This window comes from Chaetodon auriga, chromosome 14 (assembly GCF_051107435.1).
Source record: "Chaetodon auriga isolate fChaAug3 chromosome 14, fChaAug3.hap1, whole genome shotgun sequence".
NCBI classification, from domain to species: domain Eukaryota; kingdom Metazoa; phylum Chordata; class Actinopteri; order Chaetodontiformes; family Chaetodontidae; genus Chaetodon; species Chaetodon auriga.
This window is the reverse complement of record NC_135087.1, coordinates 17,677,168-17,694,061: the sequence shown is the minus strand read 5'-3', so window position 1 is coordinate 17,694,061 and position 16,894 is coordinate 17,677,168. Positions and strand designations below refer to the sequence as shown.

The 16,894-nt window shown below is 39.0% G+C and overlaps 1 protein-coding gene across 1 annotated transcript; it reads right to left on the bottom strand.

Annotated features, from left to right (window-relative positions):
• Positions 1-2,496: 2,496 nt before the first annotated feature.
• On the bottom strand, positions 2,497-15,963 carry LOC143331698 (calpain-1 catalytic subunit-like). The gene is made up of 22 exons (XM_076748820.1): positions 15,931-15,963; positions 14,382-14,631; positions 13,917-13,986; positions 13,658-13,776; positions 13,430-13,563; positions 13,146-13,320; positions 10,326-10,400; positions 10,077-10,162; positions 8,935-9,009; positions 8,235-8,395; positions 7,502-7,668; positions 7,113-7,124; positions 6,797-7,005; positions 6,589-6,634; positions 6,368-6,436; positions 5,447-5,504; positions 5,292-5,353; positions 4,997-5,065; positions 4,728-4,806; positions 3,852-3,968; positions 3,465-3,520; positions 2,497-3,214 (listed from the first exon to the last, which is right to left on the bottom strand). The coding sequence occupies exons 2-22, from the start codon at positions 14,616-14,618 to the stop codon at positions 3,188-3,190; spliced, it is 2,103 nt and encodes a 700-aa protein (XP_076604935.1). The 5' UTR covers positions 14,619-14,631; positions 15,931-15,963; the 3' UTR covers positions 2,497-3,187.
• Positions 15,964-16,894: the final 931 nt, after the last annotated feature.

Genomic DNA, 16,894 nt, shown 5'->3' with positions numbered 1-16,894 from the left:
TGTTCAGAGACATTTGCAAGAACATCAGGTTTACTTTTGTCACAAACCTTAGCTTCTGTAATTAGGTCTTTGAAATGACCACAGGCTGAAGAAGATGGCTTATTTTAGTATCTCAAAGTACAGTATGTGATCTTCTGTAATTTGTCTTTTCTTGTTAAAATAACATACTGTATGTACTGTGCAAATAGAAGGTGTGAATGGTATGATGTCCTTTATTGGTGAGTATTGGACCAAGCATGCCAACGTTGAGAGAAGACAAACCACCTGTCAGTTGCAGACGTTCAATAATGATTAACCAGTTTCTATGTCCATAGTGGATTTTGAAAACTCTGAAAACACCAGAAGTGAGGAAAAGAAATGAAGCAGCTTTTTTCAGATCTATGATATTTTCATTGTTGCTCGTTGTCCAGTGTGTTGAAGAAAAAAAACCAAAAAACTTCAGACCAATAACTGTTTCATTTGAAATGCACAGGATTTGACTGTCATCAATGTGCAAAGCCTCATGGGTGACCAGATACGAGATCTGAAGTTGTTTGAGAACGACACTGTGATTCGGGACTGGACCAACAGGCAGTTTCAGTCAGATCTGGACATCCTTGGTCTGGACTTAACCACCAATAGAACCAACCCCACCTCTCCACCATCCAGCTTGATCAGCAGCACAAATATTGTTACTTCAGGTACAAACAGCACTGTGACACCAACATGGGGTGAAACACATACATTTTGTGTGTTTAGTGACAACTAGCTATAAGCCCACACAGTATTTTTAATGATTGTGATTATCTGCAATCAGAAAATTAGAGATTGTAGCAGCAGTACTGCTAGCTGATTAGAAATCATTGCAAACTGTTAAGAGAAGGAAAAAGCAAGACAGCTGTCTGCCTTACATCAAATGTTGTGCTATGTATGAGTTACAGAACAGGTAAGTATTTCTTTTATGTTCTCTAAATTTAGGCCAAAATAATTGCCATAATTGTATATCATATCAGTGGCTCATGGAAAGTAAACAATGAGAATACATGTATAAACTCTTTTACCAGGCCAGTAGGACTAAACAAACAGCGTAATGAACTGTAGCTCACAAGGTGCCACTAACTTCCACTCTAAACAGAAAGTATCTCGATTGTGCAGCGGTGTCATTGCTTGTGCACTGTAAGTTGCACCCTGTACTATCTTGAGCCACAAGAGGTCGCAGGTGCACCACATTCTGTGTTTCTGCACATTTCAGGGACAATGAGAATCATGGCAGTGCTGTGATTGTACATCTTGTATTTATTTAGCATGGCTACCATCACGGGCCAAATCCCCGAAAGATTTGCCGTTTATTGTTAATGCACCAACTTGAATTTGCAAAAAAGGGGTTTTACACCAGATGCAGTAACACTGCTTGGTGTTGACTAATTTTACAATGCACCATCTAGCGAGACTGAATCTCATTCACAGAAACCGTAAGCAAGAAAACACAAAGTAAGCAACTACAAATACTTTACAGTACGAGTTTGCCCACTGGCAGGGTGCAAAATGTAATATGTAGTTTTTTGTTTTTTTGTTCAACCACATGAATAATGACTGAACTGTTCAGGAAATGATATAATTGTGCTACTCTCTGTGTGTCTGGCTTTGATTTCTAGCTACTACTGCAAATGGGGGAGCAGAGCTTGCAAAACAACCTACATCCATATTCCTGGCTGCTCTGCTGACAACTGTGCTGCAAATGCTACAACAGCTAGCCTAAATAAAATACATGTCTGTCTTTTTTGACCGCTAAGAAATACTCAATTTAACTGTTTAATTTCTGCTTTGCTCTTGTCTCTTCTAAAACTATGTTACTGAACAATCACAGGAATCAAAATAATATTTTTTGGGTTAAAGTTAGGTGGTGATTGGGAAATTTCCTCCACATACTGGGATTTGAAATTAAGGACTGTTAACATTTATGCTGAATCATTATTAAAAACACACTGTATTGGGGTATTCTTTACTTTAATAAACGCATAGCAGTAAATATCTGATGCTTGTTTCTGTCTCTTGGATCGGATTATAAGGTCGTTCAAAATATGATAGGCCAATGTTCTGAATTTTACAGATTTTGCTCTTTCTCTCTCTCTGAAGTAGCAGAGTGTGCATTGACAAAGCAGACACATTGTCTCACTTGTTCAGCTCAGACTCAAATGACATATAAGATTGAGGGTCTGGATAATTTGAAGTCTGTGTATGTTGGAGCACACAGAGCTGATCCAAAGGCAACAAACTGAAGTTTGTTTCTTAATCCTAACTTCTATGTAGAAAATGGACAACGCAATTCCAAAGCCATGATTTGTGTGCATTTCACGTTCCCAATTACACAATTTCAGGCAACATTTCAAGATATCTGCCGGCATTTCTAAGAAATAATTATTCAAATACACTAAAACTGTTTGGATAATGTCTTTATTTTGTTAAGTACAAAGTGTTTTAAAAAACAAACTCTCACTAAAAATATATGGCAGCGTGCTAACATGCTCACAATGCAAAGTGCCAACATGCTGATATTTAGCTAGTATAACGTCAGCATGAAAACATGTTGGCACTAAACACAAAACCAAGCCGTGGAAATACTTGACATAGCATTTTGATCTGGCGATGGCACCACATGAAAAGTTAAGGGATCATGAAAGGTGATTATATTCCATCTTCAAAGGGACACAAATGATCAATATCTATTCAATAGTTGTTGAGATATTTCAGTTTGGATGAAAGCGGTGTACTGGCCAATGCTAGCATGGCTAAAAGCCTTTTCCCACAGCATGTTAACCCCAACAGTTAAACAGAAGATGCAGTATCCCACATAAAATGAATAGAGTACATCAGAGTAACATGTAGACTTAAAAAGGGTATAGTATTTTAGCTGTGTATCATAGGGTAGTTTGTACTGTCATATGAAAAAATCAGTAATTAATGATACGAAGTATGTGTTCATTATTCAGTTCAGTTTTCCATAACATGCTTGAAATCTAGATTCAGGTTGAACTAAAAAAATACTGCGACAAGCATATCATTTGTACCAAACGTAACATTTTTCACCTGACCTTGTTATTTCATACTGTGTCATAACTCATCTGCAGGAGAGCACATTTTGTATCCATTTTCTTTCAGCTGTTGCTGTAATTCCAAATGCATTCTGCAGTTCATCTTCTCTGTCAGGTTAAGTGTACATCGAAACGTACAGCCACTGCAAATTAGATGGAAAGATTATTAACACATTTCAATGTATCTGTAGCACTGGTTAAAATCGTGATAATTTCATAACGCAAATGTAAAAATGTAGATCAAGCATGCCATATTTTCAAGAACAGCACACCTTACACACTGAGGCGATGTATTTAAAAGAAGTCAAGTGTTTGCAGTAAAGCACAATTGCCAATGAGATGCACCTGCACATGTCAAGAAATTTATAAGACCTCTGATCAGGCTTTGGTTACCTCTGATTCGTTGAGAGTCAAGGCCGGTCCACCACCGGTTAACTGTTTGAAGATTTCTAAGGAAAAGACACAAATTAATTTTACTCCAGAACCTGAAGGCAGGGGGTGGGGCTCATATATGTCTACCACATGATGAAAGTTCAAAATGTAACTCTCATTCACGTCAGCACATCTTTGGCATTTGATGCACTCCTGTGCTGCCCTAGATGTGAAACAATGGTGTGCCACCAGCGAAGCGCAATAATGTTTGAAATGTGTGTTGCACTCCAAGGAGGGGGCAAAAACGGTTTGCTGACCACACAGAAAAGATGCACAAACTCAAAGCCAAAAATTTATATATGAGTCTTCAGTGCCGTCTACTGTCACCAGCTGTCCAAATTTACTTACGGCTCATGCACTCGAAGCGAAGGATGAGAGAGATGAAGTTCTCCAACGTTATCACTCCAGAGGAAGTGCCGTAACGCAGAGCCATCAGATTCAGCATATCATCGCTGATCCTCAGTCCTGGCCCAACAATGCATAGGTCAAAGGTTAGGTGTGATTCATTTTAGGACTAAAGCTAACTACTGGTTACACTATTAATTAATCTGCAGACTAATTTTGTTTTATTAAGCATTGCTATGGTTTACTAGGACATGAGAATAGAACAGACGCATGGTTAATGTCGTTAGTAAGACCTGCTGACAAAAAGGGGTATTGTGCTTGAACTCCATAATCTCTTAAAATCCCCAAAATATCTGCCATTTCACAGTCGAGCTGAGGAGTATTTACTGTAGGTCTATACACTTGACAGACAAGCATGCTGCACTATAATCACTCCTCAGGAATGAAAGATTTGGACTATGGCCAATACACTCTTGCCAAACTGTGTTAACATTTCCTGGTACATGCTTCAGTTTACTTCAGCCAGAGAGTTGAGAAAGGTCCAAAATATGAATAGAGATTTCTGTTCTTCTTTCCTGCATTAATAATCTTACATGCCCCAGATTTATCTTGTGACCCTTCACTTATGTCAGAGTTTGAATTCACAACCTTTACTTGGTGCTTTTAGAGGATCCGAGTGCTTCTTCCACAGATGATGTGCACATTATATATCTGGCACCTTGTTTCATAGCATTCTTTTGCATCAACAACAGTCTTGAAAGCAAACAATGACAAACAATTGGCAAGAGTTTGTATTTTCTGTGCACTCATTAGATCTAAAATAAGGGGAGTAAATCCTAGGATGATTCAGTACACAAAAAGAAGTGGTTGATCGTTTACCTGAAGCCATGACTGCATTCCTGAGCTCAATTAGTGACAGTGTTCCAGTTTGCGACACATCGGTGCGGAAGAAAATGTCCTGGTTTAAGAAAAGACAGTTTGTGTGAAACTCTGAACTCAGCACAGCAAGAACACAAAAACTCCGATCAGGAGAAGATGTTTGATCTAAATCAGGACATTCTGCAACTCCACATTAAAGTTTGTGAGTATTAAGAATCCATCGGTCATTGTTTAATTGTCAAATGTTTAACCTTCCCTTGGTTCCTTACCTTGTATGTGTCGATCCTCTGACACAGGCGAACAAATTCCTCACCATTCAGTTTGCCAGTGATTGATGTCTAACACAACATTAAGGTATTACAGCAGTACATGCCCTAGCCTACCTATCTTGTTTGGTTCATGCGCGTGATAACATCAAAAGGTCAGGCAGGTTTCGGCTTGTTTGTTGTTTTTTGTGTTTTATGTAACTGCATTCAACGTGGGAGATTCCTCCAGATGCAATTTAGCAGATGAGGTGGATCAAAAAGAAATTTTTCTGGCATATCGCTTTCCATAACAGGATACGTCCATCAGAGCAACCATGCTGCGACAGGCATCGATGCTGAAGCCTCCAGATTTCAAGTCTCCTAAATAAAAACAGAAAAAAATATCAGGACAGGATCTGAATATTTTTTTTAGCTCATATGTTGTGAACCCTGTTGTGGTTTTACTGTCCAAACCTTGCAGAACTCTCTCATTCAGAAGCTTCTGGAGCTGCTCACTATCCACTTCTTCGTACTGGAAGTGAAATAAAAACAATTAAAGACTTATATTTGGCTCACACGGTGGTTGTCCTAATCACAGTTACTTTTATATTGAGGGGAAATAAGTAATAATAATAGCCTGGTAGGCTTGATTGAAATGCCATAGGTATAGATAAGGGACTATAACACACGTTTCTATGCCAATATTTAAAATTCCTGATCCAACGAAGCAGTTACACCATGAAAAGCAGCAGCAGCAAAATAATGATGACATGACTCAAATAGAGAAAAAAGCACAGATATGAATGTTTCAATATTAAAAAGACATTCAAAGTAGAGTTTAATTAAAGGAAGAGTTCAAGTACGCTCATTCGTGTTCTTGCCGAGAGTTAGATGAGTGTATCAACACCCCTCTCAAGTCTGTATGCCAAATATAAAGCGCTGGAAACAGCAAGCCTGACTCTGCCAAAAGGGGCGTGCCTGCACCTTTAAAGCTCACTAACATGTTATGTCTTGTTTGTATAATCTGTGCAAAACCCAAGTGTGAAGACAACAATTCCCAGCTTTGCTGAGGATTGCGTGCCTGACTATTTCTTGGCTGAGACCAGAATCTTCGTGCAGTCTAATGCTGGTGGAGTCGGCAGCAGAGCATGTCGGCATATTTCCAAAATGTTGAGGTATTGATGAGTTCAGACTATACGATATTTTTGTCTGTTAGAGGATCACTGTGTCAGATTAGGCGCTTACAGAGTCATTCACTCTTGCTTGATGAAGAAACTGTCTAGTGACAGTTCTAATGACATTCATTTTTGTTCCGAACACCCTACATTTGTCAGATTGTGCTATTACCAGGCTGATATTGTGTAGTCTGAACCTAGAATAAGACATACAAATCACCTTGTCGGAGTATTGACGGAAGAAGTTTCTCTTATTTTCATCATCCACTTCATTTCCAACTGGTTTGCACTGCAAAAGATTGAAGGCTTTCATGAAATAATTCACTGCACAATTTGTATATGTCATATGCTATCAATGTCATCAGCAATGCAAACAATATAACACATTGTGACACAATAGCAATACCAACATTTATAATATATTTAAAAAATCTTGCTCACCGGTTCCGTCTCCATACGTTCATGATTATGGCCACGAGAATTCTCACTGAGGGGAGAGACAGCAGACATTACTTGGCCAGTAACTTAGTAATGTTTTTCTTTTTCACAGCATGTGCAGAGGACACACTGGTCCACGACATGTTGGCTGGTAGATTAATTGTACAGCTACGCCTATAAAGACTAATTAGTGAGCTGTGAGTGGACGTACTGGATGTGGGTCTCAGCCTTGGACAGGATGGTGAGGATGAACGTGGCTGTCTCATTGCGGTTGAAGGTGGACGGCACAATCAGGTAATCACCAGGCTTCAGCATTAAGAACACCATCACCTCTCGTGAGTTCATGTAGGTTTTCGTTTGGGCGACAGGTCCGTGGCTGCTGAAGAAAGAGGCTGGGAACTTCCCCTTCAGCCCCTTGTACTGTACAAATACCGATGAAAAATCAATACTTCATTTATAAGTAGTTCGTATCACTCTCCATAGCAGCACATACTGTGTTTGAGGATTAGGCTAAAACTGTTACTTACGTCTTGGGTCACCTTGGATGATTTCAGAGGAAAATGAGTTCATGTTCGGGACAAAACAAAATTAGTTAGTGAAGTCAAATCAATGACAATATGAAAACATGTAAATAATGCAAATAAAATAATGGAATTTATTGATCACTTAAAGGCTCAGAGAGGGTTACTAAATTTCTTTTAAAAACACACACGTTCAGGTCCTCATGACAAAAGTGAATACTTGAGACTTGGAATATACTGCACTCAGAGTTACTTTAAGGCTGCACTAACAGAATGGTTTCATTTTTATTTTCATGTCATCTGACTATTTTCTACAGCTCATTCCCCGTATCTTTGCACAGCATATCCATAATATTCCTCACACTGTGACAGAAACAATAAAGGGCATTATTTACCTCAAACACAGATAATCCAATGTGCAGATTTTTGACCAAGCGTCTGTTCCTCTTGTCAGGCTTTTGCATGAGAGACACCATCATGTTTTTTCCTCCCTGCTCCGTAGAACAGTCGCTGAGTAATTTCTCAATCGTGACCCGATACTGTGGATTAGTCCAGAAGCTCTCTGGAAGTCAAAGAGGGAAACAATTTTGCATTTTACCATTTTACCAAGAGGAAAGGGAATCCAAAGACTGGGAAAAATAATTCTGCAGCTCCAGTTCATCCATTCTGGCCAAACAGTGCTTTCTTTGTTATAGAGCTGGGTGTGTCAGCAGGAATAATTATAGTCATAAGGAGATGTCATCAATTGACAGATTGATTAAAAAGCAAATTGATTCATTGAATTACAATCTCATAAAACATATTATGTAATTCACAGATTAATAGTCCCATTCCAAATTGTAAATTAATAATTAATCTTAAATTAATCCTTAAAGGGCTTTTAAATTGAAAGTGTCAGACTTTGAAAACCCATGGTGTGTTTTTAAAGGGAGGGCTATTTAACAGAAAGCTTGTTGGGGGCATTTTTAAATTGATTCATGCATAAAGCTATTATAGGTTACATTTGCATTTAAATTCTACATTAATTAATAAAAAAATCTGATTCATTTTCAAATTGCCACCCTCCAGTCTCAATGTTCTGCTCTTGAGGGGACAGTTTTTGTATGAGGCCAGATGTCCTGGAAGTACCGCTGTTATTCATGCATCCTCCAGCAGTGGTTCCTGCAACCCATCTGCCCTCATAGAAAGAGGTCTTCCAATGGCAAGAGGAGTTTCCATCAAGGAAGTCGGGACACAGGCAGCAGATGTCGAGATCTGAGTAGAACTTACAGAAGTCTTGCAGGGTCATCCTGTTGACATCAGAGATACATTTAGGTAACACACCGCTGTTTTAGAGATGCAGTCCACAAAGAAAAAACAGTAACTCTGTATTGATCAGTTGATGTAAGACATGCAAATGCAATCTGCATAAATGCATAATTGTTTTATAGGTGTTTCTGAAATTGTGATTAAATTATAATTTAAAATTAGACTTAATTAGTAGTTTAACAGTGAAAAATTGTGGTTATGGTGCACTCAGCCACAGGAATGTATTATGAATGAAAAAATATGTATAGAAACTGTTAAGCGAGTATTTGTATGTGCCTGATACGCTGATACTGTTGTTTATGAATACTAGTTTTTCAATCCCTTTAAGTGTAAATATAGTGTAATCAGTTTTGAGTTCAATATGCATTTTTATACAAAAGTTGTTTCTAAAACAAATAAAAATGTAAATACTGACTGATGTTTTGTAGTTGTTATTTGCATTAGTTTGCCAAAACATTTGACATTCAGCATTTTTAGGAATGACATATGATTTCTCAGATTTTGATATGGACACGCTCACCAGAACTCCCCATCGTCACACACGGAAAGGCACATCTCACGATCTTGAGGATTTATGGTTTGCCACAATGGTGACCTTTAAACAGAATCAGTGAAGGAAGAGGTGTGGCAAAATTGTTGTGATTGCATTTGTTATTCACATAAAGAAGCATGTTACAACACCTTTCCTTACATAAATTGAGTCAATGAAAAATGATCTGTGTGCTTTTTGAAATATAATCTCAGTTATATAAGGTTTCATTTTTGCATAACGGCGCTAAACACACTAAGGGCGTTTGGAACCAAATGCTCTTTTGTGCGTGTTTATTTTTCCTACAAACCTACCACACTGTACCAACATTTGCATTTGTTCATCCAGTCAAAAGCAACCTGCCACACCTATGCGCTCCTGTCTAAATAGCCAAGAGGTCACAGATAAAGCTTTGGCAATGCAGCACACTTCCAAGCCACATGCCATCTCTACCCTCTGTTAAATAAGTGGACGAGAAAAGTCTTTGTTGATTGATCTTTAACTTACCACAACTGACGCCAACTTTCACAGAAGTAAAAGAAAACAAAAAACCCGCCAAAAAAACTCAGGGACAAGAGCACGCAGGTGTGATACACTGTTTGCACAGTTGCAAATCCTGGCATTGCATTGTGTCTTTATAGGCAAAGGTCAACAGATATTCTGTTGATGAAATGTCAACGTGCTGCATTTGCTCTTCAGCAAAACTTTACTCGGCTGCCAAAAAAATGCCAAAACCAGTCTGGGAAAAGGGTCAAGATGATAAGATAGCTTGAGCGATCGCAGGGCTCTGTTCAAAACAGCCAAGTCTGCTCAGCACTGTCATTCAAACAACAACAACAACAACAAAACACATTATACAACTGAGGAGATCATACTTTAAAAAGCACAAAGATAATTTTTCATATGCACAACTTATATGAAGAGCCAACTATCTCAGTTTAGACAAGTAATCAGTTGGTTAGGAGACTTTGGGTATTGTTCATTTAGCTAAAGTGAAAAGCAATGCTACTGTGCCAGCATAGATTGACATCAACAAAAAGCCACAATTTGTTGACAAAGCAGTCTTAACAAATTTGCTTGTGTGACAGTCAATGCAACTGCAATATTATCATATCACTGGAAAAATATCTCACTGATCACTCCAGTCTCCCTCCCACTCTCCTGTGCCCCATGGGTTCCACAAACGCACCAGGTTTATTGGCTGCCCTCGGCTCACCACCTAACAAACAAGTACAAAACAGTTGCCATGAAAATAACTACACTTTAAAACAGGCTTACTTTAATGTGTACTACAATACAGGAGAGGCCAATTTAAGGCATCTATTAGACTACAACTCTACAAATAAACCTCATTTGCCTTTAAAACACATGCAATCCTTCACCTGTTTCACGCCTGTGACAGAGTAGGCATGGCCTTGGACCAGTCCATTTTGTAGTACAGTGTTTTCCGCTGTCTCCTATAAGACATAGATATGGTGTATGTTATCATTGCAGCTAGTCTTGTGCAGCAGACTCATCAACGTGTGTGAAAGAAAAACTTCCTCTTGTCAAGTGATATTAGACTGAAGCTCAATATAAAAGGCAAAAGGGGATGTTATGATTAGTAATCAATATCATTTTTAGTGGGATCCAAGGGGCAGACACAACTAACAAAAGCACAAACGCAAACCAACAAAAACACAATCTCCAAAACACAAAAACAGCCCTTAAACAAAAACATCAACTACAGCGTGGCAAGCGGGTAGTAACAAACACACATGTATGGCAGGAAAAAAAAATGAAGAAAACACACTATGGAATAAACAAGCCAAACAGAAACGAGATGCACGCACAGGCGACAAGGAACAAGACAAGATTACTATGACAGAGAGACAAGTAAATGGCTGGAATGTCTAGCATGAAGCTCGAACAATCTGGCAGCGAGACATTTCCGCCGCGCTGCTTAAATAGGAAGAGGAATCAGTGGATAAGCATCAGGTGCGCTGTCTGCCCTCTGAACAGCCAGGCCACACCTCCACTGCAGAACTGGAAGGCAACTCACACCCAAACATTCCCAGAAAAACATAACAAAACTAATAACACGCACAGTATAACAGGAGTCAGGTAGAGGCTCATCAATGTGACAAAAGCATTGAGGCTACTGATAAAGCACATCGATACATTTGTATTTTGTAAAATGCTAAGTAGCCCCATTTAAGGATCCACATGAGATGTTTGGTCAAACAAAATTAGGGAATTACGAGGCAGGGTGTATCTGGACTACGTGTGCTACTCAGTAAGAGAGAGCTCCTCTCAGTTTCTGCTGTCAGAAATATGGGCATGTCGCAGCTGTGTGGAGAGGAGTGAGAAGATGTGGGAGTTGTGGGAAGGGCAGTTGCTACGGGGAGTGTGAAGAAGATGAAGAGCGACCAAAGTGCTGGCAGTGTGAGGGAAGAAGAAATAAGGAAATAAAAGTGAATAGGACTTTTGGCATTTATTGTCATGGTTCTTATTATGCTAATGAAATACAGGGAAAATCAGAAAGGATTAAGATGGGGTTGGGTGATGCCAGAAGATTCTTGAACATTGTGGACATATCTGGAGAAGATCTAGATGCTACACTGAGGGAAGGATTTGTACCAATGTCATCAGTGGGGTCACCATTGGAGGACACTGCAGTAGTTCTTACTGTGAAGCAGTTACAAACCAGTAGGTGGTGGTAATGTAGCTTATATGGATGGCAACCATCATGAAACTCCATAATATAAGAAGAAGAAGAAGAAGAAGAAGAAGAAGAAGAAGAAGAAGAAGAAGAAGAAGAAGAGGAGGAAGTCAACTCTGTATACTTTTCTGGAAGTTGTAAGGTGGAAAACACAGAAGATGAAAACATCGCCTGCTAATTTGAGAGGAGAAAAAAAACATCTTTCTGTGGATTATTACTCTGTGGATTATTATCAAGTTTTGGACTAAATATGTTTACTGCAGCTGGATGATCATTTTTGTCGGAGAGTTATCTAGATTATCTGGATCACAGAGGGAATAAATTGGTGAGTTGCCTCAGTGTTTCAATTTTTAAAGCTTGTTTTTGCCTGATTTTGGCGTCTATTCTGCCTCCTGTTGTGATTGTGTGCTGAAATTGTTTGCATCAATCCATTCAAGTGAGTGTTAGCTTTCTATCCGTGTATGAGTAGAAGTGTGAACATAGCATTTATGTCAATGGACGGGAAAAATAATAAACAATAAATTCTCCTACCACCTGTGGCCAGGCTATACTGATGCACAATAAAGTAGTTCATTTCCTGAATGATGAATGTGTGTTTCCACACATAATAATCCTCTTTTAATACCCCATATCGCTAAAGTTGTATCATAGAATATGGATGGATGTCATGATCACTTGGATCAAGTAGATTACAAAATGTCTTTGCTGCTGCACAGTCCCGGTCAGAAACAGCCCCAGTCAGATTTATCAGACTCAACCCAAGGCATCATGGGATTGGCAGTGGATGGCTAACAGTCGTCCTTACAACAACAGGAATGGCTTTCAACCTGGCTTTCAAATGGATAAATAATCACAAAAAACTTTCAATATTGGATTTATCATTATTGATTTCACAAAGTCTTTTAATCCAGCCTTGAAAGGCTGGATTAAAAAGCTTCTGAGAAAGACGTGATCACATGAGAGGCCTCCTTTGAACCACAACAGTATCCTTCAGGGCAGAAACGTAAGTCTCTGACACGCAGCCATCCACAGATATTCACTATGTCGCAGGTGACATGTCATCGATGACAGTGTCCACCCGGAGGTTAATGATATTGTCATAATACTAATTATTAATGCAAAGCTTCACATAAAATCAGACCAGTTTAAGCATGTATACCAGACCGGATCAGCAAAACATGAAAACAGCCCAACCCTAATTGACACACCTAATATAAACACAGCTAGAAAGGTCTGTTATCATGTCTAACAAGCATATATCAAATACCAGACAACCTCTATTGGAACATATCCAAAGCATGTTTTAAGTTTTTTTTTTTTTTAATATTGCACTACAATGATTTTTGTAACTGTGCTGAGATCATCTCAGACTTAAGGTGGTTTTATGGAACACGCATCTGGTCTTCTGAACAGGCAGACACCCTGAAGAGTTTCAGTACACTTAATAAAGGCAGAAAAACAGTGAGTGTGTGTGTGGTTTTGTGTGGCCTGTTAAATGTACCCCCTGTGGTGTACCGCAACCCATCAGTGACGTGGACTGGCCAGCTCGGCACATCAGCTCCCACAGCTCTGCAGGAGGGTTAGTCAGCTGGATACATATGTGAACACCACCAGTGAAGTCCACCAAAGCCTCGGCAGGAGTTCCAGCGTTCATGTCCAGGTAAGAACCACACACTCTGACACAAAAGGGTGTGAAATGACTTACACATACACTCCAAAAATCAGACAAATCTCATTGAGAAAAGCCATTTTATGACTAAGAAACAATACACTGTTTTTCCATACTTGGCATAGGCTTTCTCCAGCAGAGCAGGCCAGAACTCAGCTGGGTCTTTCGAGTGAACGAAGATTAGTCTGCCATCAATTGTTGGTAGCTTGTCATCAATGACGACATCCACCCATCTTCCAAATCTCCAGAACTGAGTTGTTTAGAAATGGGAGAATAGGAAGAGTTTTACCATTTAGCAGAGCTGACTTTTAAACAAATAGTACTCACAGTGATTTTCAGTGTACCCTGAAGTGGAACAGCCCGCAGTAGTTCTCATCAAATGTTTGTTCAAGAGGGACAACTTGATCAAAGATATGAGACTGGAAGGTCAGAGCTCCGATGGATGCAAGAAACCAGCAGTTTCCTGAGTAAAAAATAGTCCAAATTACAAACTATCAAGAATACTAACACAGACTGCTGTCTGCACACAGACAGCTCACAGCTCACAACGGCATAGCTGAAAAACCAATTTATGGATTATTATGATAAAAGAAGTTTTCGTACCAACCCTGCCTTGTCCAAAGTCAAACCTGGATACTCCATCAACTTGAAAACATGGTGTTGGAACTATTTTCTGAAATGGACGAATTGTTGACAACACAAAACTTGTTATAGGTTTAATATTGGCGTAAGGGTTAGATGACAATACAGTAATACATTATGTGGCCCACTTAGCTTTGGCAGGTTTGTCTTTGACCTTTGATGTTTAGCCTTAAAAGTGTATACAAAACTCTTTTTTTTTTTTTTTTTCAATTGTTCAAAGATGGTTATATGAAAGGGTTGCACATAGTTTCCTGTAGCTGTGATTCCAGGTTCGAAAGACACTCAGATTAACATTTCAAAATCCTTCAAAAACCCAGAACGTGTGTGTTTACCACCCATGCTAGATTCTAATAACAACTCATCAGTTTAGCTGCAGCATTTAGCGTGATATGGGATCATGCAGTTTTTAGTCACAAAAACACTCACATATGGTCTCAGCCACTGCACTGCCTTCATTTCAGAAGGGCTCATCATCCCATCGCCGATGGATCTCCTGTCTGGGGGGAACATGTCATCTATGTACCTTACCCGTTTGACCAGACAGTACTGTTTCAGCTGCTGGTAGTCTTGGTTGAGGAACTTCTCAGGATTGGCAATGGTCCCAACACCATTTTTCTTCTGACGTTCATTCACGATGTTCAAACAGACGCCTGGTGGAGGCATTTTCAGTCCTTTCCTGAAAAATGAAATCAAAAATAATCTTGAATTTATCAACTTATCAGTATCCAGCTGATGGTTCATGGCTGCATGGACTACACACTGAAAATAATGAAATTAATGTTTCCATTTCCTAATGACTGTGACTGACATTAGTGCAGTGACCTTTACATATATATATATATATATCCCAGTCAGTATGCCTACATGTCCCCCCACGCACATAAATTAAGCAAAGGTCACATAGATTTGATCATATATAACACATCAAACTGAATGGACAAACCTACACACACACACACACATATATGTATGTATGTATATATTTCAATGATAATCCAATGTAGATCAAAAATATGTCGGATGCTCTTGGAAAACAGGAAAAAAAAAAACCCAGACTACTTGAAACAAGAAGGAAATCCAGACACTTAAAATGTGAAGAAATGTAACAGACAAGGAAGGGAATATTAAAAATCCTTTATTGTAGTGGTTAAATGATTAAAACAACAAGCATGTTTTGACCACTGTAGGTCTTCATCAGGGCTTTAAAAACAAACAACTTGGCTATGACTGCGCCTATATATTAGCAACAGCCAGTTTAGCCAATATTTAAAAGCTTTTACATAGTAAATTAATTTGTCACTTGTCAGTGTCCCTATTGCCAACACTTTGTGTTCACAGTATGTCCGGCGTATATTTAGAAATATTCATGCTATGAAATTTTACACTGCAACATAAATTGTGTAGCAAATAGAGTAACTATGGTATAATTTTGTTGCTTTTGCCCTCATTAAATATGGTGACAGTACACCAGTGTGTTGTTTTTCGTGATAATGGCACAATGCCAGACAGTCTAACTATCACAGAGATGTTAACATGATAGACTGCATTTCATAGTTGCGGCGTGTAACCGAGTTCAACTGAGGTGAGCTCTATCCACTGAGTGTTTATTCTGACTCTGCAGGTATGGTAAAATACATACTGCACAACTCTGAGGTTTCTGTATTTCCAAATTTAGCACAAACTTTCATTTTCTATTAGATGTTTTTCTGGACGACTCATAACAAAATAACCCATTGCAGTAAGAAGCAAAAGACTACAGTCCCTCCACATCTCTTATCATCCCACTGTGTAGACAATCACAGCTGTTTTTATGATTTCACTTGGATAACAAGTGAAATCATGAAATGTAATTTTGATTTAATTTTCAATGTCTCAGATGTAATAACATGGATTACACAAAATCAAAGCTATGACAATATCTGCAAGTTGCTAACTGTGAGTGAAAGTGTGAATCGACCTGTTAAAAATGACCTACCTTACCAAACCGCCACGGATTAATGATGTTGAGTCTGGGTTGATCAGCAAGTATGAAAGAAAATGCTCCAGCTCTTTTATATATACCTGCAAATGCCCGCGCCTACTGCTGTGAGAATGGGATGTTCCTGCCTGTATGAAACACCTCAGGTAACCTGATATTTTACCAGGCAGGACTGCACAGAATAGCCAGCAGGTGTAGGTTAGACCAGTATAGACAGGCAGATAGAGAGAGAGAGAGGTTATATATCAATGTGTCTCCATAAACTGAACACTCCAATTAGTTTTTACTGGGAAACATATGCATGCGCACGTGCTTATCCTGGCTTGTTCAGATGTTCAGGATGTTTATCTTCACAGCTGTTAGTTAAGACATAAGTGTCACATAAACAACACAGACTGTTTACAATACATATCGGCCACTGTTGTCTGTGCATGTAATGACAGCAGCTCGTCTCTCAGTCATGTCTTTTTCACTCAATCAAATTTCAAAATCTCGCAGTTACATAATGAAACTGACAGGCAGGGTACACCCATTTGTGTTGATCCTGAATAAGCTGCATGTTGTCACAGGATTATCATGTGCTGAAAAACAAACATACAGATTCAGATCAATCATCAATGCACAGGTTCCAGCGCACCTAACCTGTATGTCTCTTTAGGATGAAACCCTTGGTAGCACAGGGAGAACATGCAAACTCTCCCACACCGATATACTGGACAGTACAAACCAGTGCGATATAACGTTCATAGTAGTTCGAGAAAAAGCAGAGTTTCATTAATTTTCTGTCTCGTTCTTCATTTTCCATTCCGTTTCCACTCAGTGATACGGCCTAAACAAGATACTGGGGCTTGATTTTTGTGAATTAAGATACAGAGAGCAAACAGTGGAGGCCTGTCGTATTTGTAATGTTAGGTGACGCTTGCAGGAGCTCAGCGTACATAATAGATTGGGACTTTGTAGG